Source organism: Calidris pugnax, unplaced genomic scaffold (genome assembly GCF_001431845.1).
Source record: "Calidris pugnax isolate Ruff unplaced genomic scaffold, ASM143184v1 scaffold45, whole genome shotgun sequence".
NCBI lineage: Eukaryota > Metazoa > Chordata > Aves > Charadriiformes > Scolopacidae > Calidris > Calidris pugnax.
Genome location: NW_015090764.1, coordinates 571,570 through 594,548, shown reverse-complemented (window position 1 = coordinate 594,548; position 22,979 = coordinate 571,570). Strand labels below are relative to the sequence as shown.

General features: G+C 40.3%; 1 protein-coding gene across 9 annotated transcripts in view; it reads left to right on the top strand.

Annotated features, from left to right (window-relative positions):
* The window catches only part of BCAS3 (breast carcinoma amplified sequence 3), a 424,087-nt gene that overhangs the window by 77,256 nt on the left and 323,852 nt on the right, over positions 1-22,979 (top strand). For all 9 annotated transcript variants that reach the window (XM_014959877.1, XM_014959720.1, XM_014959802.1 and 6 more), the window contains exon 12: positions 3,234-3,327. In XM_014959877.1, coding sequence (XP_014815363.1) covers positions 3,234-3,327 — 94 coding nt within the window. The remainder of the gene's footprint in view (positions 1-3,233; positions 3,328-22,979) is intronic.

The following is a 22,979-nucleotide window of genomic DNA, read 5'->3' as shown; positions in this document are numbered from 1 at the left end:
CCCCCCCCCCAACTTTCTTTGTCATGTTGAAATTGTAAGAAGTGATGTATGTTTTCCCCAACTGCCCACGGTGAAAGTGCAGGGGAAGGAGGTGGCAAATCTTGCAGTTCAGCCTGAAGATTTAAATACAAGTTAATGATTTAAAAAAAAAAACAACTTCTTTTCTTCACTGTTCCACAAAGATTTTTTTTTCATGCTGATTTTAAAAAGACTAAGAATCCTTTTCAACTTCATCTTACCTTGCAGAAGCACTTGTGTTTCCAGGTGTGTGTTTCTGGCCGCCGTGGGTGGGAAGTGGCAGCTACTGGCTGGCAGGAGGTGGTGTGGCAGCGTCACAGCCCGAGGTTCAGATTCTCCACTATTCAAGGATTTCCAGATTTTTGAGTAATGAAGGTGGTTTTGTGGGTGGGGTTTTTTTTAACTACTTTTTTTCCTTGGCTAATACAGGAGACTGATGTATTTTAGTTTGAGTCTGAGAGCTCCCTGTGAGCCAGGCTTGGTGACAGGGGAGGGTTTTCAGGACCCACAACCTCACGGTGGCTTTTCTTTCGCGTTTGGATGTTATACCCATAACTTCTTCCTTCTATTTCTATCACAAACAAAGGACTTGTATAACAGCCAAAAATAAGGACTGGTTTGCTCTATCGGAAAATCAGCTTTTAGAGTCAAAAGTGGAGATTTTGAAAAACTCCTTTTAGATAAAACACAAAGGTTGTTTTTCCAGGAAGATAATTTTAAGCAGTGATTGAAAAAAACACATTAAAGCGTGGAAACAGCAGAGCATACAAAGAGGAGATTTGGGCATTGTTGTGTTCTCACATCAGAGCGTCTGAGCTGTTTCCCAATTTTTAATGTTGTGAAATCTTTACTTTGTGTAGTATTTCCAGAGAAAAGATGTTTGAAGGTCGTGTTACCATCCTTGGCTGTAGAATAGGGGGGGTTATGTTGCAGGGATGATAACGGTGCTGCGTTTATCATTAGTTTAAAAAAAATGACCCAAAAAAAAAGCAAGCACATGCTGAATTAATCCAGCCTACGGTCTGTAGGAGCTGATGCATGTGAAATATGCTATAGAGCTGGTTTTAAGCAATGATTTAGGTACTGTTGATACCTACACATTTCTAGATTAAATCTTTTTGTTTAACAGACCAGATTTAAAAAACCTCTTCAATTTCTTTAGTAAAGCTGGTTTGTGATGTTACTTTATCATTATCATATCTAGATTAAATCTTTTCGTTTAACAGACCAGATTTAAAAAACCCCTTCAATTTCTTTAGTAAAGCTGGTTTATGATGTTACTTTATCATTATCATGTATCTTTAATTAGAGTGAAACGTTTAGGGTACAACCAAGTTACCTAAAAGTGGAAGCTGTGAAAAGATGATGTATAGGAGTTATTTAGTGCAGCTTATATAGGCTGAGCAAAGAACACTGTTTCTTTGAAAAGCTCTTAGGAAGATCTCCAGACCCTCTGGTTAGTGGTTCTGGAATAAGCACGAAATGCTGACAACGGAAAGCAAAACCATAATTGTGCTTATGTGACAGTGCCAAGTAATTTGAACATGTAAAGTCAGGCAGGCGCAGGCCTCTTCGTCCATATTACGTGACTTTTTTTAAACATTTAAAGATGATTTCTCTTTTTGAAGCATAAAAATATCTGATACTGTTAGGAGTAGGAAGTATTAAAAACCTTTCAGATTATTTTGGAAGCAGCAGACAAATTATTCTGAACTTGAAACGGGAGATTTTGCACTATCTTATTAAGAAGGTGGTTTTTGCTTACCACAGAAACGCTTTTATTAAGTGCTTTTCTGACAGATCTTTCTCATTGTTTTACTTAATTTAGTCTTTAACATGATGTAACCAAGGAATGATAGACTTTTTCAGCTCTTGCATATGTTTTGTCCAAAAATCTTTTGGTTCTCTTTTATAAACCTAAGAGTATCTTTTCCTTTTCATGCAGTAAGACTTTGGTAATGTCCTTCTGGAGGTCCTTTTGGATGTCTTCACACTCAGCTTTCGTTTCGACTGGCCCAAATAATTTTATCAACTTCAAATAACCTTTTGTTTGAAAACCAAATGCTCATCCTTTGTCCCTTTCTCCAGAAGACGTTGCGCAACACAGATCTCGATCCAGATACTTCCTTTTCCTCTTCATTTCCCTCTGTTGTCAAAACTCTCTCCTACCTTTGAATTGCTCTTTTGTTCATGAGAAGGTATTTTACCACAGCGTGATTTTTTTTTTAAGTAGTTTTGGTTAACAGCCTTTGTAATACTGTTATTTCATGCCCATTGAGACAATTTCAAGATGGAGAAAATTCTTGTTGGCTGCAGATTTCGTAAGGCAGGTGCTTTCACACATTCTCCCAGTCCTTAGCACTTCTTGTGTCGTTTGGAGATCAGGTACCTCAAGTCCATCACCACTAATTAGCAGGACACAAGCTGCAGTGTTCTACCTACCAAACTGGTGGAAGGCAAACCCACTGTCTTTGACTGGGGGTTTTTGTCCATTTTTTCACTCCTTTGCCATGTATACTGTGAATTTTCCCAATGAAAATACTGATTTATGTAATGGTTAAATATTCTCTTTTCTTTGAAAAACTCTATGCTACCTCTTGTTTTTCTTCCTATTATGTGATTAGGTTTTTTGCTGTTATTGCTCAGAGAAAATAATTTGTTGTTTACAGTTAAAGTGTGTGCTCTTCAGCGTAATTACACTGATCCTCCTCAAAGTTAGTCCATCTGCAGGCGGCTGCTGGCTCTGGTGGAATGAGAGCTCCTGGCAAGAATTTCTGAGTAATGGCCCCTCTCGATCGCAGCCTCTGGAGGGGTCACAGCCCTCGCTCCAGCCAGGCAATGGAAACCTGCAGTGGAGCTTCCTGCCTCTCTGCCTACAGACTTCTTTTGTAATAAGCTGCTCTGCAGCCATTAATACTTTACGTGGTGAAAAAGTAACATTTTTCCATTTTCCCTTATTTGAATGGGATAAATAGAGAATCCACATCCAAAGTGGATAATTCTTTCTAGTTAATGGTAGGTTTTTAGAGTGTGTCTCATGTCTCTTTATCTGAAAAAATTACAGAAGATTGTGTTTAATTCACATGCAGTTATACATCTATTTCATACCACCGTGTACAGCTTCTAAAACAATTCCTGCATAAGTAAGTTGCTGTTTTCTCTTTAGGTGTATTTTTATTTCCTCACCTTCCATTGTCTCTATTAACGTTCTGCAGGTGCTCGTCAGCGAGGACTCTGACAGCGATGGGATTGTGGCCCACTTCCCTGCCCACGAGAAGCCCATTTGCTGCATGGCTTTTAACCCCAGTGGTAAGTTCTTTTACTGTTTTTATGTGATAGCTGTAAATAAGAGGAAGACAGTAAGATATCAAAGCTGTGGGTTCCGTTGCTTTGAAGGAATTGCAAATACCGTTGTGATCCGGGCAAATATCTCCCCATTGCTACCAGGGCTTTTGGCCTGCCCTGGGGGGTGTTGAATGGGTCATACACTGGTGAATTTGTCTTTTCTGGAAATGTCAAACTTAAGTGACTGTTACACTACAGTATAGGTGGAAAAGAGTCAGTTTATGAGTTTAGATGGAGCAGAAGTCCGAAGGAATTCTTGTCTTTTGGGTATCCAGATGTTCTGATACACAGGTCTCCAGAGGATCAGCATATGTATTGGATTGTACTCCTCCACAAATATGAAAATAAAATGAGTTATTTCACTGGCACTATTTTTTAAAGTAAATTACGCTGCCATTGCGGGTTTTGTTGATGAGGAGTTTCCAATTCTACCCTCTCTCCTGAGTGAAATCAACTATAGTCTGAAAATACTTTTTAGAAACTCCTCAGAAGTACCTCTTCCTGTCCTTCCTCCTTATGAATGAACAATGACTTTGGGCAGCAGAGATTACTACAAATCTTGTCTGTTAATAAATCTTATTAGTTTGACAGTTAACATGATTATTATCCTACCTATAGGCAGCAAAAAAATGTGTTTTGGTTGGTTGCAGTAGTAGGTGAAATGGGCAGCAAATCAACAGCTCCCGTGTGCCGAAATAAATGGTTTCTAAAATGTAGCAAATGCCACGAGGATCTTGAGGACAAAGTCACATTTCAAAGAATAAAACTAAGTGTCTGTCACTTATGTTTTCACTTTTAGTGACCAGTTGGTCCCATTCGGACACCCCATCTGTTATGTCAGAACTCTTTAATAGTGGTGTGCAGGTCACAGCGTTTTCACTGTCAGCTTTTGACATCAAAACTGTGTTCTCATCTGCCTGAATTTGCTTCTGATACTTAAAGAGAATTTTTTGTGGAGCTCTGTACATTTAACTGAGAATCAACTCTGCCACTTCCACAACAGTAATATTTTTGCTTTGGACTTTGGTAGGAAGGTGATACCTGGAGTTGAGCAAAGCTAATGAAGTGCAATAAATAAATAAATACAGCTGCTTAAATTAGAATGCTTTGTGGATCTTAATTGAATGCCTCCTTAAGAAATTTTTATGATTGTATGAATTTAAGGAAAACAGAATGTTCATGCAAAAGCAAATTAACTTGTTATTTTTTTAAATTGAAGGACATATTTGCATATTGTTGGCTTCCTTGTATTATCAAGTTCTTTTGGTCTGCTCAGATACTAAAATTACCGTCCTTTCTATACAATACAGAAGACTCTTACCTCGGATCTAACAGTGCAATAAGATCCTTAATGGCAAAGTGCTTTTTCTAATTGGTGTTATTTTGGACTGATTGCAAATTAGATCTGTTCTGAGAGACCTGCAGGAGGGGTGATTCACGGGAAGGTATTGAACGGTACCGCCTGTTCTGGGTACAGCAGTGTCAAACCAGTTGAAAACTCTCAGCCCAGCTGCACCAGTCTGAAAGCAGCACTTCACACAGGGTTCTGCTTGCTTTATTTAACATCAAGGCAGGATTTTGTTTGAAGCCAGTGTTGTAAGTAACATCATCTTAATCCATTATCTAGTGGTGTATTGCCAATCAAGCCGATCTCATTACAAAGCAGAACAAAACAAGAGGTGGCTTTTGATACTGTCTTCATCTGCTGGCTGGTTGTGGTGAAAAACCACTTTTACTCATTTCCAGCAGTGTCTGTGATGCTAGAGCACAGCGACTGCAAACTTCTGCTGTAAAGGCAAACAGGGAGCACTGGTCTGTTTCAGTGAATCATTTTATTCCCTATGGCTGATCAAATAGATTAATTTAATCGTGTCTCATCCCAAGGGCCCAGCAGCCCCACAGGTATTCAGCTGTGTAAAAACTTACAGGATTGTGTTAAAAAAAACCCCACCAAACCCTAAAACAAAGCCACCACTGACACTGGAAGCCGCTGAAGGTCAGCGGATACGGAGGAGGGATATATGAGATTTTTGTGTAGGAAACCAGTAGAACAGTAGGAAACCAGTAGAACATGTCACAGCCACTTTAAGCCGTGTTTTAGAGGTATCACTTCCCAGTAAGATACATCCTTTGGGTTTCTGCTGTTTCTGTTTTCATACTGAACAAGGAGCAGGGAGAAGTTAATTGTGGGTAAAACAGCGGTATGGAATTTACAGGTGTCATTGTGAGAGTTGCCCCTGGGAAGGGGTAATATATTGTAGGGTTCATTGTAGGATTATCAGAAACAATCCAATGGGAAGGGGAGAGACTAACTCATGAACAAACAAGCAGGAGGGTTCTGCGTAGCATTTCACTCTGCTGTGTAGACATTTCTGTAGTGACTTTTGCTGGCATTAGATCTACCTTTTGTTTAAATTTAAGGCAGAGCTATTGAATTTTTTTCTTTTCTGAGGTATTCGAAGAAAAAGAAACTTGGCATATAGTTAGCTTTTTTTTTTTTGTATTATGTCTATGGCAACTCTGCAAATCTGGTTGAATAATAAAATAACAAACTTGAAATATCATTTCTGAGTATACTTAGGGGGCACCAGGTTTTTTAGTGCTGCCTTGCATGTCCCTGTATACCTCTTCCAGACCCTTATATTAATAAAAGCTTGCTTCTGAGTCAGTTGATTTTAGGGAGACTGTAAAAGTCTCAGTCTAAGACATATAGCAAATCATGTTTAACATTAGGAGGGAAAAAAAAAAAAACAACATAAAGGAGGAAACCTACAGTCCCTGGTAGCTTAGGTTTTCTCTGTGTTTTTTCCTGTGTACATCGAATTTTTAGTTTTCAAAAAAAATTATGATGGTTTCCTATGGGGAGTGGGCTGCTGGGGGTTTTTTAGGGGGTGGAGGGGAGGGAAAGGGAGGGTTTGTTTTACAGCTGAAAATTCGCAGCCAGGCGTCTCATCCACAAAATCCCTTAGTCCTGTGGAATTTCTAAAAGCCGGGTCCCTGCGTACGTTGTTATTGCCCTCTCTGCTCAACATTTTTCATTTTAATAGGTAGGATACGTAGTAGTTCAATAAAAGTGAAAAAGAACTGGTCTTCCTTTGCCATTTGTTGCTGATTGAATCTTTGGGGAAACAGACATGAAATGCAAACTTGGTCCTTATTCTAGTGGTAAAAATAAAAATTACGATGTGAGCCTCCTTAATCCGTTCCCTTTGCCAGTCGTGTTGTCGGCTTTGGTGCCAGTGTTCCTCCTGGCGGGTGGGCACACTTCCTATACAACCTCCTTCTTCTCTTTTTGGAAGCGCGCTTAATAAATCCGATTCCAAGTTTCAAGTTCAGGTGACTTGGCACTGTTACTTGTTTTCTTTTTTCTAATTTAATTGCTAGAATATGAGTATTTCACATATCCTTTTCTTCCGTGGGAAACTGACACAGTTTTTCTGTAGGCTTTATTTTATGTCAAAATCAGGTTTTATTTATAGAGTGCCCTATATGTCAGTGGTTGGCTTTGTGACTTAAATGAAGATAAGGTCCCTCCTCTGAAGCACTCGTGTTTTGATTCATTTTTTTTTTTAGACATCCATCCAGTATTGAATAAGTTAAATATATGATGTAGTAATAATTTAGCATTGCCAAGTGCTGTGGAAGAGACGTTGCCTATGAACAGCAAAAAAGGATCTGATTTTGCAGTATATTTGCTTAAGAAGTATTGCATACACATGGTATTTATTTACAGTTCTTACCACAACCCCTTCCCATGAAGTGCTGCTTGCACCGCAGCGTGTGGGGAGGATGCTGGTGTGTTGAAGGAAGGCTCTTCACGGCCCTAGTGCAGGTGATGGCCAGAAATGGGCTCCTGCCAGTGGGGACCATTCATGTGGCTTGGGCATGGCCAACAAACCAGGTGAACTTTGCAGGGACCTTGACTAGTGCAGGTGATGGCCAGAAATGGGCTCCTGCCACTGGGGACCATTCATGTGGCTTGGGCATGGCCAACAACCTGGGTGAACTTTGTGGGGAGCTTGGGCATGGCCAACAAGCCGGGTGAATTTTGCAGGGACCTTGGGCATGGCCAACAAGCCAGGTGAATTTTGCAGGGACCTTGGGCATGGCCAACAACCTGGGTGAACATTGTGGGGACCTTGGGCATGGCCAACAAACTGGGTGAATTTTGCAGGGACCTTAGGCATGGCCAACAAACCAGGTGAATTTTGCAGGGACCTTGGGCATGGCCAACAAACCGGGTGAATTTTGTGCAGAATCTTTGAGTGGCAATTACTGAATGTCTTTTGACATCTCGCAGTTGATTGGGAGAATAATATTTCTTCAATTTAGTGGAGAAGGATCCTCTAAGAAGCAAGTCCCACCTCTTGGACGTACAGAAAGCACCGCGAGGGAAAGGGGTTGTTTTTTGAGGATATTTAGCTGGTATTTGGACACCCGCCTGTGGTCTCTGCGAAGCAGCTGCTGCAGCGGAGTGAGGAGCACCGTGGCTGGTCTCTCCTTTCTGAACAAAGGCAGGCGGCCTCTAACTTTTAGGAAGACTTTAAGCCTTTTATTAAAACTTTTCAAGAGGAGAATAAATAATACAAGGAAGTGAAGTCATATTAATAGACTGGGGACTTTATTAATGTACCTCTGGCATGAATGTTGATGTAGTGGAAACAAGAGGCTTATACTTACAAGGAGACTCCAACAACAGTTACTTTAATTCACTTACTAAATGAAAATCACATTAAGCTTTTGTGTGGATCCTTTTACTTAGTGTTAACATTGGCTTGATTTATTTTAGCTTGACTATTCAGTTTTGGATGAATCAAGGGCCAACTTACTGTAGACAGAGTAGCCAGACAAAAATTTAGTGCTGTTTACTAATTCATATTAGGTAATTTAAATTCATTTTTCAGATTTTTTTTTTTAATAAAAGAAGATCTTGATGCATTTAGCTTGGGTCCAGGAACAAGGACTGTCTTCAGAGGATTACAGAATACACTGTGGCCACACAAAAATAATCGAGGTGGTTGTAGCTACACTGAGTTGCAGATAATGCCCCCTGCCTGATTTCCTTCTTTTTTTTTTTGGATGAACATATGTATTCTGTTACTGTGGTTTAGAGGACAGTTCCACCAGTTCTTGGAGTGGGGATTTGGCCTTTTCCGTGCTATAAATGTAAGATATTTAGAACTATCAGTTCTGTACAACCAGCCACAATTCTATAATGTAAACAGCAGTATTGACACTAAGGTCTCTATTTATTATAGTTGAATTTTTACCATAATTGAAGTGTAGCCAGGATAAAAAAAAAAATTGTAGATTTCTTGGTGATTAAGATGTTTTTCTGTCAGTGCAGCATTATGCAAGAATGTGTCATTAGGAGGCTTTAAACTTATGTATATAATATTTATATATATTTGTATTTTTTTATTTTTAGACATATATTTTTTTACATATATACATATAAAAATAAATATATTAAAGTAGGTAGAAACTATTTTCAGAATGCCATATTCATTCTAGCATTGCAGAAGGATCCTGTCTGGTACATGATGTAAATCAACAAGAGCTTATTGTGTAAACTCTGGATGCCGGTGCCCTGGATGAAATTTTGGAAGTTCACAAAAGGAAGGGATACACCATAGGGGGTTACTTCATTTAAGATGTTTACAGAAAAACCTCCAAGCTTTTAACGTGTTGGTGATAGTCTGCCAGGAACTGTCAGTGTACGCGGGGTCTGAAACGGGGAGAGGGAAGGGATTAAATGGTCCCAATTAGAATCCCTTGCTCAGTGGTGAACTGGGTTAGTCTGAACTGGGGAGTGTCTAGACTGGGGACTGAAGGAACCGTACAAACATCCTCGTTTTTCACCAATTCTGATGTCAGCCATGGTCCATTAAAGCTAATTCCCTTTGTTCCCTGGGCCACGGCAGACCCGGGGATGATGGCAGCTCCTGCCAGGCAGTCGGTGCGCCGGGCTCTGGCCTGGGCTGCTGTGGAAATCTCTCTCTGACCTTCCTTCAAATGCTTTAGTTTATTGCTCTGCCTTTTCATATCACTCCAAAGTATTCACTGCTTTACTTTCATGTGAGGTCTTGGGACTGGAGCAAAGTTGTGGATGGAGATAACCCTGAGCTGCGACGGCAGCAAGGAGCGAGGCTTCAGGGCAGTCGGGAGGCAGTGGCTCTGCTCCCTTTTTTCCCTTTTTTTCTTTTCTTTTTATAAGACACTTCAATGTAAAGCTCTAAGGGTATATGTTATTTGAAAGACGGATTTCCACATGTTTAAAAGAAATTGTTATTCATCTCTATTATTATTTTTTAATGAAAATGTACACACACACCCCCAAAGGAAACAAAGTGTTGAGTTTTGGAGGGTGGTGGGGTGGTATTTCTTATCAGTTCACACACCAAACCTGGAAACTGAGAAGAGGAGGATCATTACATATTTGAAAAACACACCAAAGTGCTATATTTTTTTGCAGAATATAATTATCTGTATTTTCCTCCATACCCAAGGAATATAATCCAAAATAAATTGCAAATTCTGGCTTTCTTACCCTAATTTTTAATCATCTGATTCTTTATTTGTATCTACAATTTTAAAAGGATGTGGCCTCTTTTTCCCTTTTCCAAATATATTTCTTTCAAGTATGCTCAGGTTCCCAACTCTCTGCCTAATTAGCATTTGTAATTGCATGCACCCTGGAAAAGTATTTTCATTGGTTGTTACAAAGACATAATAAAAAAATAACACTTTTGGTTTTATTTATGAGTTAGTTTTGGGAAGTCCGTAGAACAGCTTTATGCTTCACTCCTCTGTATCTAATTTTTTTGTGTGACTTTGTAATGCATAGTTTCTAAAACATTAATCATCCGCTCAGTGGATGGATTTAAACGGGCTCTGGGCTGACACACATACAAACATGGATTATACACACACACAAAAATTCTCTTCCTCGTGTGTGTGAGGAAGATCATGGAAAAAACTGCACCCAGGCTGTCCGATGCTCTAATGAGAAACCGCCGGCAAATAGTCAGCCATTGTTTGCAGATTGCATCTCAAAGGAGAAGTTAAAAATACAGTAAAATTTACATGACGGAATAAGACTGCGAAATGAACTCAAAAAGCAAATCCTGCCTGGCTGCGTGGCTGGCGTGCGAGCTGTGGTCTATGGCTGCTATTCATAGACGTGAAATTAAAGGATGCCGTTAAAAGGCAGTTGTGAAACGTCCAGTCCAACAGCTGCATCGAGTTTGTTTTTCAATTTCTCGTTGCCTTTCTTGTTTATTAGCTGTGACTCTGAGGTCAGAATTAAAACAAATATTTTAATGGCAGCATTTATGATGTTGGCAGGGAGCGGCGGGGCTCAGGACGCGCTCTGGGTGGCGGGAGGTGGCCCCGGCAGCCTCCGAACGCCGGCGCGAGGGGTGACAATTCCCAAAGTCTAAGGGCTATAAATCACACCCCCGATAAACATCCCACAATCTGCTTTGGAGTTCTGTGAGCAAACTGGACGCTCTTAAAGGATCTTGGTTGTAGGAGGCCAGAAGGGAGGATCCTTTTATAGATTTTTAACGTGGTTAAAGCTAACAGAATTCCTCTCCTCGTTCCGACAGATCCAAGGTATAAAGGCCTTTATGAACTGTGATAATTAAAACCAACCTGTGTGTAAATTATACACATCTATGCCTACTTTAGAAATTGCTATACATGCTTTTAAGAGTCATTTTAGAGACTGTGGGGCTGTAGTTTAATTTTAGTAAATTGTCTTTTACTTCACCGCATTTAAAAGCGAATTATAGACCTTTTATTTGTGCTAAAACTGAGTATTAGTTGCTTAATTGTCGTTCACTCTTGTGCAAGCTCTGTACAGCCATAGATAATACATTAAAAATAGAATCTGTAAGGAAGGAAATAAGATCAGTGTTTCAGAAATCACTTCCAGACAGATTTTTACCTTATAGTTACCATTTCTATTCGCCAAATTTCATGATAAGCTGTGAGTTTCCCCTCCACCCCCTAGGAAACCAGAAAATTTTATAGACATGCCAAGCTTGATTAAGTTTTATAAACATTGAAGCTAAAAGTGTCCTTTTTTTTTTTTAATTTTAACTTGTTATTTAAGCGTGGAATGTATATATTTTTAATATATAACCATTTCTTACCAGTATTTCGAAGAAGCTAAAAAGTAAATTATTTTCATTTTGAAAGTTAGATTGCTCAAAGGTTTAATGCAGATTACCCAGGGACAGAGAAGTTACAGAATTTCTTTTCCCCTTCCTCGGGATGCGGGGGCTGTGACTGATGCTGTGCTCTTCAGTGTGACAGGGAACAGTTGGTTCGGCTTCGAACCGAGAGCAGCTGCTCATCTTGCTGCAGCAAATGTCATCAGCCGGCCTGGAAAGAACCAAACCTCCTGGTTTTTAAATCTGCCCGTACCTCTATTTAATTTTATTTTTTTTTAGGCCATCTTGCTGCAGCAAATGTCATCAGCCGGCCTGGAAAGAACCAAACCTCCTGGTTTTTAAATCTGCCCGTACCTCTATTTAATTTTTTTTTTTTTTTTTAGGTAAAAATATATTACCTATAGTAGTATCTTTTGCCTACAAAGCGTGGCTCGTGTGGGACAGTTTTGGAGAAGATCAGCTGAAAAAGGAACTTCTCGGTATTTGGAGTCAGTGTCGTAGCTGACACATGGATTGTGTTTATTTGGTATGGTTTAGGGTCATAAAATTGGGATTTTCTAGGATTTATAGAAATATGAAGCACAAGGAGGAATATTCCTTTTTAGGTTAACTTGAGTTATTGATTGGACTAGATTTGACACAACAAATAAATGTGCTTTTTACCCAAAGGCTGCCTTTTCCCAGAGACACCGAGAGAGAAGGGGAAGTTGACTTGTGTCTCAAGGCGTAACTAATAAATCACAGGTTTTACTTTCCGTGTTTGAGATTTTGATTCCAATAAAAACAGTGAAGATACTGATACAATCAAGCTTTTAAATGGAAATAATGTATTTTGTGATGGTAAAACTTCTGTCTGTTTGCCTAAGAAAGTGCTTTCTAGTTCAGGAGATTCTTGTCGCTCATACCTAGACGTTCTCCTACGCTGAAGTTTTCAGCCAACAAATGTGTGACCAAACTTAGCTGGTTTGGTTTCTTTTCCTGGCTGCAAGAATATTTTATAATCAATTGTAGGTATTCCAATGAAAACCAAAATTTATGCCAAAAATATTGATCATTGCACAGGTTAGCCATGCTTTTTGGCAAGCTTTTTGTATGATATATGGACGATAGCTGTGGTTTATAGGTTAAATTTTAGATGGTTGGTGACAGTTTTAATGAACACTTTAAAGTCATATTCATTTTATTGTCTCTAACGTAATTTCATTCTGTGCAATTCCCCAGTTAATGGATAGTCTCTTCATTTATCTACTGTACGGGTCAATAAGTTTCTTTCCCCCCTCCCTGTAGATGGGAGGAAGGGCCGGATCCTCTCCAGCCTGGCAAGGGACGGTTTGTGGCGCTGGCTCTCCCCAACATACACCCTGGGGGATCCTGGGGGAACAGCAGCCCCACAAATGGGGGGTGCTGCGGGCACCGAGGTGTGTGTGCTGCCTTCCCCCCCGGGCAACACTGGCTTCTTTTTTATTTTTCTTTTTAATTTTTTTCTTTTTCTTTTTTTTTTTCTTTTTTCCTTTCTTTTTTCCTTTTTTTTTCCTTTTTAAAATTTTTTTCTATTTTAAAATTTTTCCCTCTTTCCCTTTTTTCCCCTCTTTCCTTTTTTTCTTTTTTCCCTCTTTCCTTTTTTTCTTTTTTCCTCTCTTTCCTCTCTTTCCTCCTTTTTCCTTTTTTCCTCCTCCTTTTTCCTTTTTTCCTCCTCCTTTTTCCTTTTTTCCTCCTCCTTTTTCCTTTTTTCCTCCTCCTTTTTCCTCCTTTTTTTCCTTTTTTTTTTTTTCCTCCTTTGTTTTTTTCCTCCTTTTTTTTTTCCTTTATTTTCCTTTTTCCCTTTTTTCTTGTTTTCCTTGTTTTCCTCCTCATAAGACCGAAGGGAAAATACAGGCTGCCTGTGTTTCACACTGCTCCATGCCTTGGCATACACTGCAGAAGGAGAATTTCACATGAGAATTAGGTGTAAAACGCCCTGTGTTGCCCGTGGCAGTTCCGGTGGCACTGGCTGTCTCGGTGTGTCTGGAGATGGTGTCGGTGGTGGCGAGGCCAGAGGAGCCTGTGCTGTGTAAAGCTGCTGGGAGTGGGTGTGGGGTGAATAACCTCGGTGTCTGGAGTGAAATCCCCCGCCTCCAGCTGAACTCTGGTAGCGTTTTTCCAGGCAGCACGCTGTGTTTCTGCCAGGCTGCCGAGATACCGACTTCTCAGCCCTTAGAGAAATTTGAGACAGTTAATTTTTGTTCCTCGCTCTGGCACGGTTCCTTACGAGGGTTTCGGGGGGTGCCAGCCATCCACTGCGGCCTCTGAGCACACGGCTCCCTTGCCTTTGATTTTATGGAGTCTTCTGTGCCGTTGAGTTGGGAGAGGATGGCCCACTGCCTTGTCCTGAGGAACAGAACCAGGCTGTCCTTTGCTGCAGATAAACTATATAAATCAGACTTTTTCAGGACTAACATACTTGGTCACGAGGTCCTAAGGATGCATTTGTGTGAATAAGTGGAACGTGGAAACGTGTATATACATCACTTCCATAATTTATAGAGAGGGTAAAGCATAAAGAAATTAGCCCTGAATTTTAGATAAGTCTGCTAATTCTGTCTTGATATTCAATTATCGAGTTTGATTTTAGAGGATGCTGGGTTATCTCTTACTGTTCTCTCCATCTTCGTTGGGAATGGCAGCGCTCTTCTCCCTCTGGAGTTCCGCTGTCAACGGTTGGACAAGATGATCTTTAAGGTCCCTTCCAACCTAGAAGATTCTGTGATTCTGTCTAGAGAAGCCTCAAGTTACCCAGACAAATGTAGGGAATAATTTTGGAATTTCGGCTGAGCTACTGAGGCAGGTAGAATGGGAAATTGTACTTGGGTCTTAATTCCTTTCTTCTGTGATATCTGGTGAGATCTGAGCTGCTGAAGGCTCCCCTCCTCCAGAGGGGTTCCTAAGGATGCATTTGTGTGAATAAGTGGAACGTGGAAACGTGTATATACATCACTTCCATAATTTATAGAGAGGGTAAAGCATAAAGAAATTAGCCCTGAATTTTAGATAAGTCTGCTAATTCTGTCTTGATATTCAATTATCGAGTTTGATTTTAGAGGATGCTGGGTTATCTCTTACTGTTCTGTCCATCTTTGGTGGGAATGGCAGCGCTCTTCTCCCTCTGGAGTTCCGCTGTCAACGGTTGGACAAGATGATCTTTAAGGTCCCTTCCAACCTAGAAGATTCTGTGATTCTGTCTAGAGAAGCCTCAAGTTACCCAGACAAATGTAGGGAATAATTTTGGAATTTCGGCTGAGCTACTGAGGCAGGTAGAATGGGAAATTGTACTTGGGTCTTAATTCCTTTCTTCTGTGATATCTGGTGAGATCTGAGCTGCTGAAGGCTCCCCTCCTCCAGAGGGGTTTCTGTCCTCTCAAAGGAGGTGGCCCGGGGGCCACCAGGGGTGTTGCAGGTGGCCGTTGAGATCCACGTGCCATGTCCTTGCTCTCTCCTATGGTGCATTTGGCACAGCCTTGGACAGAAATTCCCTCAAGAAGTCCTAGGAGCTTCTTCCATGCCTGCAGGACCTCCCAGTCTACATTTGGACTTTTGCTGTTGATCTGGGGCTGGTGGATTTGGACTTGGACTGTAGTTTCAGACGCTGCTGCTGAGCCCCAGAGATCTCCTCTCTTTGCTTCTGTTCCTTTGCACTGGGAGCATACTTATTAATGTATCTATTACATGTATTTTTGGGGGGGATCTGGTTTAGAGTAGAAGCTTGAGCATCTATTTGAAGTTTGTTTAATTCTTATTCACTACTGCTACCGTAAGATTTGTGCCTTGTTTCTCAGTTACGCTGGAGGGGGGGAAGGTTTCATTGCCAAGAACTAGATCTACAAAAAATCCAGTAGGTGGCTGTGGGTAGCCAGGAAAGATGAGAATTACCCCGCATTTGAGTTTTTTTAGAGGTTGGGCTTCAATTGCCGATTTGTTAAGGCAAGTAACTAGACTCTGAAAAGGACATTTTGTTACAAAACCTTAGTGGTGGTCTCCTCTTTTCAATAAAAGCTTTTCTCTGCAGGTCTTAATGTATCCATGGAGTGTTTGCCAGCTACAGAATTCTGTGGTGGCTTCTTACCATTTCAGGGGGAGCAGTAGCTCTAGCTAAGCACACCTTCAATTTGGCAGTAGCACCGACTTTTCAATTGGTGGGATGGGGAAGGTACGTTCTGATATACATAAGCACCGACTTTTCAATTGGTGGGATGGGGAAGATACATTCTGATATACATAATATCTAGTACATACATAATTCAAGTAGAAAAGTGTAAATTTGTACAGCTGCCTCGTGAGTTCAGAATGGGATGTGTTCTTGGACCAAGATAGCTTCTATCTAAAGCAGGAAAGAGGTAGGATGTAAGACTTGATCCTTACGGAGTTAAGGGCAAGGTGGTAAGAAAGATTCTGAAGAATTAGGTTTTAGAGAGAAGAAGAAAGGAGATCTCAGGGAACAAGAAGTGGGAGACGTTTCAAGCCGTGGTGGTTGACTGAATGAATAGTGGCAAATTTCCAGCAGCGCGAGGGAGAGGGGATGGAAAAGAAGTTTGCAAACAGTATAGAAAACAAAGAGTAGAAATCAAAGCTGGGGGTACGGTTTCAAACCAGTTTAGTAAAAAAAGGACAGGTTAAAAAGAGGGGTGTGTTGAAAATTAACTGCCAGAATTTCAAACTCATAATATTAGGGACTGAAAGTTAATGTTAGGAAAGTTGAAGGATTGGGAAGCTGTTGCTCACTCAAGGTCACGTAGTAACTCAGTGCCTGAGAAAAATATCACCCAAGATCCCCAAATCTTAATCCATTGCTGAAGCCCGTAAATGACGTGTCAAGTTCAGTTCATTTTTCTACTTTGATTTTTGCTGTTGTAGTTCAATATCTTAATTTTATTGTGAAAGAGACAAACGTTTCAAATAAGACACTCATCTAGTAAATAGCTAAAAAGTACTGGTTTTTTACGACTATCTGTTTTATTTTTTTCTTTTAAATGTGGTAAATAAATGATCTGCTTTCCAGAAGCGTTGCTCCTGCCAGCTTAGCGGCTGAGAGCTGTGAAGTGCAACACATCTAAAATTTTAAATAATTACGCTTCCTTGGCTACAAAAGAGCTTTTCCATCCATTAATAATGAGAAAATTAATGTTGGACCAGCAGTAAAAGAGATTAAACTGTATACCCCTTTGGATGCCTGACTGCACCTTTAACGGACCTGAAATTCCTCTGATTATTTAAATGTTCTATATTGAAATGCGATGGTGGCCTTGAGTTAATAGTTAAAGAGGTTTAAATTGGAATGTCTCTGCAGAAGTTTTTCCCATTGATCAGAGCAAGTGGGCAGAAAAATACCGTATTTGATTGTTGTGCAGCATTGATAGTGCCTCACAGATTAACAGAAATGGGTTTTTTTCTCTTTTTCCTAAGATGTACAGTCAGTCTTTTATTAAGCATATAGATTAGTTGAGGTTTGAAGGTATCTTTTATAATAGCAAGTGCTGTATAAAGTAATTTATTGTAGTTTGGTAGCATTGCCTTATGGTTTGGTTGTGACGGAACAGTGTCAGCAGTGGAAGATTTTGGCATCAAAAGTGTAAATCTGGTCTGTTCTAACACAAAATGTGCTTTGGGTGATGGCAAAAAAAGTAGTCTCCTCATCATGATTAGCCAGGTTGGCATCAGTGAGAACGCCCGCTTCGGGGAATAATTCCAAGGCTGTTCTGTATTTTTTATTTCCATTTGTGGACTTTCTTCATTTTTTTTCTTCTTAAATACCCTCCCCACAGGAAACTAATTTTTATTTTATAGAAATGCTCACCTAATTCTAGAGCATTTCCTATCTGAATGGGGAAGACTTTAGGAGATACTGAAAATTTAGGAAATTCTCGATCATTTAAATTCTCTGTTAAATAATCACTACATTTCAGATATCACGATATAAATAAAAGTATTGTTTAAAAGCAGTGTTAAGTAAAATCACTCTGTTTGCTGTGAGTTTAACCCTGAAAGTACTCTGAAGGGATCTTAAAACTGAGGAGAAATACATACGAAATCTTGTAATCAGTGCTATACAGCATCGTGTTATTTGTGTGGAAGAAACATATTTAAAAGAGAGCCAGTGTGGTGATTTGCAGTGCATTAACCTTCTTATTTTTAAATTTCAGAAATTTCAGAAATTCATGTTTATCAATAGCCTCAATCCATTGCTACCTAACTGGATTCAGATTTTTTCTAATTTAAGTGTTTAACCTGTTATCTCCTAAGAAATTTATGCCCAAGCCAGGATGAAGTATTAGTTAGTGCAGGTTTGAATGGAGACTGTTTGCAGTTTCAAAGGTGTGATCTTTGAGGAGGGGGGAGAAGGTAGGAAACATTTCCCTGCCGTTATCAAATAGATGTCTTGGTGCTGATAAGGTACATTACTGTTGGAGAAGTGTGATTCAATCCTTGTGCTTCATCACCTTCTTTTTGCTGCAAACACAAGTCATAAACAAATAATTCTTTTCCATCTATGTACCATTTATAAGCTTTTTTCATTATTACAAAAAAAGCCTTGAGGAGGATTGTTTCAGTGATGTTTATACTCTCATATTCCTCACTTTTAAGTGAAAGGAAAAATCAGGATCTTAGTTTGTGTAAGCATTAAAAATGAGCAATTGTCCTAATCTGATACTATCCGCTGTTGCTTTCTATGCTCCTGCAGAAAATTTCACAGTTTATTGAAGGGTTTTTTTAGTCATCTTTTTATGATCATTTTTTAATAGAAATTTCACATTTTGTTAAAACTTTTCAAATTTGTAGGTAAATAAAGTTACTTTCAATATAATGCTGAATATATTGAAGAAGCACGTGGGCACACTTGTAAAGGTTGATTTGTTTGGGTATCACTGTTGCTGAATAGACTGGTTTGATACATGATAGTTTTATAACTAATTCTAAAATATATTAAAATTATTATCAAAACAGTCATTTAGCACAGCAGGCATTGATAATGAGTTGTTAACATCCTTTTGGATTCAAGATGCACAACTGTAAAATCCTTTTGTATAAAAAGGGTAACGCTATTTCCCGTCTTGACGTTGGTGGCAAAAGCTCTGTAAACTTCATGGAGGGGGGGGTCAGGATTTTACCCTCTCTCTGTAACATTTACTTTCTTGTTATTCCAATGAAAGGTGAAACCCACGATAGTATGTTTCAGCAGTAAAAATGTTTACTGCAATCTCTGCAACTCACAAAGCCCCAAACACTGAGGTAACGGTGGGGGCTACGGGTTTGTGTCCCGTTTGGAGGAATTCCAAGGAGGGTTAAAAGAAAAGGGAGTCTGTTCCCTTTGATCTTTTGGCCCCCCCCTACTCAGCTGCCCTCAGCGTGCGTCCTCTAGTTTCTGGAGGGAGAAACCCATCCTGATAAAGTTTTAGTATTTATTGGGCCATCAGCTGTAGCCAGTTAGTGTTTGAAACTGGGGAATAGTTTTTTAGTACATCAAGCGTATCGTCGAGCCATCTGTTGGGCATGGGAAATGTCTGACAGTTTCCATACGTCCACCCCAAGCTCCGAGTATTCAGATTAAATATATAATGGTCCTTAGTGTGTTGGAGTGTATAGAGATCTCCATAGGTAATTATTTATTCACAAAACAATTTTCTATTCTTCTTCTCTTTCTTTTGACTTACTGGGGTTTCTTGTAATATTTATTTTTAAATGTTTTGGATATCTTTATGTACTCATGTTTATTTTTTTTGGTGATTTTTGTTGTTAAAATCAGATTTTCCTTATTTAGTTAAGTTTTTCTGAGACCAAATTTTGTAACTGACATATGTGTTACACTTGGAAGTATACATGGGCTTAGTAGCACTAATATTTGGCTATATTTTGACTTGCATCAGCCTCGGAGAGGAGTTAAGTGAGTATAAATAAAGCTACTGCTCATAGGTCAGGTCATATGTTTTGTAAAACCATGGGCCATACAAACTTTGTCACATCTTAAGCAGACACGTAGGCGAGTGCTTTTGTAGGAGAGCTGTGGTGGAGCAGGAATCCCTGGAGTCAACACAGGGAGGGTGGGAATGCCCAGGGAAAGGCCTATGGGCTGAATCAGGGGCCACTGCAACTCACCGAGCTCTCTCATCCTGTCATTTGAAAACCTGCAAAGCACAGTATTAACATTGCTCGGTGTCTGTGCTCATATTTACAAAAAAAAAACACAAACAAAAACCCCACAACAAAATCTGAATATTTGTTCATTTTTTTTTAAATCACTGTTTGTGTAAACAGAGTAGTGTGTCCAGTTCTGGGTTCCCCAGTTCAAGAAGGACAGGAAACTGGTGGAGAGGGTACAACAGAGGGTGAAAAGATGCTGAGGGGCCTGGAGCATCTCTCTTATGAAAAAAGGCTGAGGGACTTGGGGCTTTTTAGTCTGGAGAAGAGAAGGCTGAGGGGGGATCTGATCAACACCTATAAATACTTCAAGGGTGGGTGTCAGGAAGATGGGACCAGTCTTTTTCCAGTGGTGCCCAGGGACAGGACAAGAGGAAACGGGCACAAACTTGAACATAAGAAGTTCCACCTAAACAAGAGGAGGGACTTCTTTCCTGTGAGGGTGGCAGAGCCCTGGAAGAGGCTGCCCAGGGAGGTGGTGGAGTCTCCTTCTCTGGAGACATTCAAACCCCACCTGGACACGTTCCTGTGGGACCTGCTCTGGGTGGACCTGCTCTGGCAGGGGGTTGGACTGGATGATCTCCAGAGGTCCCTTCCAACTCCATATCATTCTGTGATTGTGTGATTCTGTATTTGTGCCATGGCTGTACAGGTCTCTCTATGGCTCTGCATGCATGGAAATGTAAAAGTTGCATTGTTAAGTGAAGTATATCCATAAATACATGCTTCCTTTGTGCAGATGTAGGCCTGTTTCCCTAACGTTTGTGCCCTCGGTGTTTTTAAAACAAATCCAACACAGCTTGAACGTGTTGAGTTCTTCAGTGTGTAATTACAGAACGGCATTGTTTGGGAAGGCGGAAAAACCCTTCTGTTCTCTGCAAGATGGCATTATTTAAAGCAGAGTTGTTCATGAGACTCAAACCCAAGGTGAAAAGGCGCGTACCTCATTTGTATGCGTGTAACAAACAAACTGTGCAATTAGCTAGGTGTTATAAATAGGATGTGGTGGGGATGCTTAGGCTACTCGGGTTTCCTAGATTTTATAGCGAGTACCCAACCGAGATTTGCTGCCCTCTAATTTTGCTGTTTGGGCTAACCAGCTGACGCCTGGTTGAAAAGAGTTATGTTCCTACAAGGCCGCAGAAGCCTTAGCATTCCGTCTGCGTCTCCCTTCGGATTGCGGAGAACTCTGTGTACCATCAGCAACTTCCATCCCACCCTTTGGGCCAACCCTCATCTATCAAAGCCGGGCGAGAGGAAGCTCCCAGATAAACATACAGCAGCGCCTAAACTCCTAATCACTCTGGGCTTCCGCTTCCAGGCCCTATAATTAGAAGTCCTTCTTTTCCTTGTATTCCCAGTTGACGCAAATGCTTTTTGTGGCTTGGCACCTCATTTAGGGCGTGGGCTTAGTTTATGGCCAGGCCAGAGTCTGGTTTAGTCTTCTGATACTGCATAAATAGCTCTTAACCCACAGTCTACATCTGTACTGGTTTTTCCTTTTATGCATAAATTCGCTGTATTTTTTAACGTTTTTTTATCCTCAAAGAAGCTTATTGTTTCCCAAACAGAATGCAGGGAAAGTAGGAAGCCGTAAATTAGGGCAAATGTATCTGTCAGGTAAAACAAAGCTTTGCCAATTTTTTTTTTTTTTTTTTTTTCCATCTAGGATATCTGTTCCTTTTGCGCTGGATTTTAATCATCTCTGTGGATTTGAAAAACCACACTGTAAAAGAGTCATTAATTTAAACTAACTGCACCCCTCACATTATGGATAAGCAAAATCAGAATTTTTGCAGTGAGATACATAGAGAGTAATATCTGCTTTACACATAAATTTCCACCGGGTTCTGCGTATGCAAGACTTTCAATTGATTTCAGATGTTATCTGTTAAACAGGGATTAATGCCAGTTTGAAAAATAAGCAGGAAATCCTTGAGAATTATTCACGTTTCATCTATGATTATTCATACATAAAGTACATCATAAGAGAAAACATTTTTTGGACTGAACTTGTGACAGCTTTAACCCATATTTCCGTCTAAACGACTTTTTGGGAAAACTGTCACAAGGTCTTTTAGAAAGCGGAGTTGAAGTTTCCTGCGCTTGAAAGTGAAAGTGAGAGGGAAGGGCCAGGATTCGAGTTCAGGTCTCTCTGCTGTGACTCGTTTTTTCTGCCGGGGTGTCACAGGGAGATAGGAGAGAGAGAGAGGGAATGGCTGAGCTGTAATAATTGCAAACTGTGATTCTTCAGTGCGAGGTAATGAGAGCTGGAAAATACCGCACCAAAACCCCAAGTCAAATGTTCTAAACCAGCAGTGATTTATTGTTTGAATAACAGTAGTAAGTAAGATATTTCAGAACGCTGTTTTATAAATACCCCTTCTTTCACATCTGTGGTATTGTGCTTGGGAGCTCTGTGTTGATACAAGTTGTGCGAGGATATGTTTGTGTTTCAAATGCAAATGGGAGTATGAAAGGTCCTCCTTCAACTCACTGAAAAATAGTCGCTAATATAAGCGAAGGGCCTGTTTTCCCTTGGCTTTCATCTAACAAAATGCATTTATTCCAAACAGTGACAGACAGCAGGAGTTTAGATTAGGCATGCGAAATTGCCAAATCAGATACCACCCATCTTTCTATTTTTAAGCCAATTCCTTTCCACCCACAACTGTATTGTCTTTCACCTCTGTACTCCTTCGAGTGAGCAAAACCAGACGAAAAAACACTAACCCAAACCAAAAAAACCACGAAACCCAAAAACCCCGAAGGCGACGTGCATGAATATGGAAGCAAGAAGTATGTACACGGTATGGAACTGATCAGAGGGCAGATATGGGGTTTGGTTTGTTCAGAGACAGCGCGTGCCCTCAACAGAAGGAGCAGGTCACCTCCTCTGCTGCACGGCTCGGTGGGACGCGCGTCGTAGGGCCAGGTCCCAGCGTGACCTCTCTATCCAAGCCCTGCTCGGGGTAACAGAGATTGCAGATTCAGGGGAAAAAGCCTTAGGGAGGAGAAGGGTGAAATTATCTCACGTCTGCCTACTCTGGGGTTTATTGCACCGTCCGCAGACACCTGCGTTTCAAGCCAATATTGGAAAGGAGATACCAGTTAGCTAAACAACGGCTGGGCTTGATGGACAAGGCATTATGGTAATTCCTGTGTTTTCACTGGCTCACCATTATTACGCAGCTTTCTGTCTCCAGTTTCCAGACAGATTTTTGGCTCGTTTAAAGTAGGGTTTTTTTTTTTTTTTTGGTGGGGTTTTTT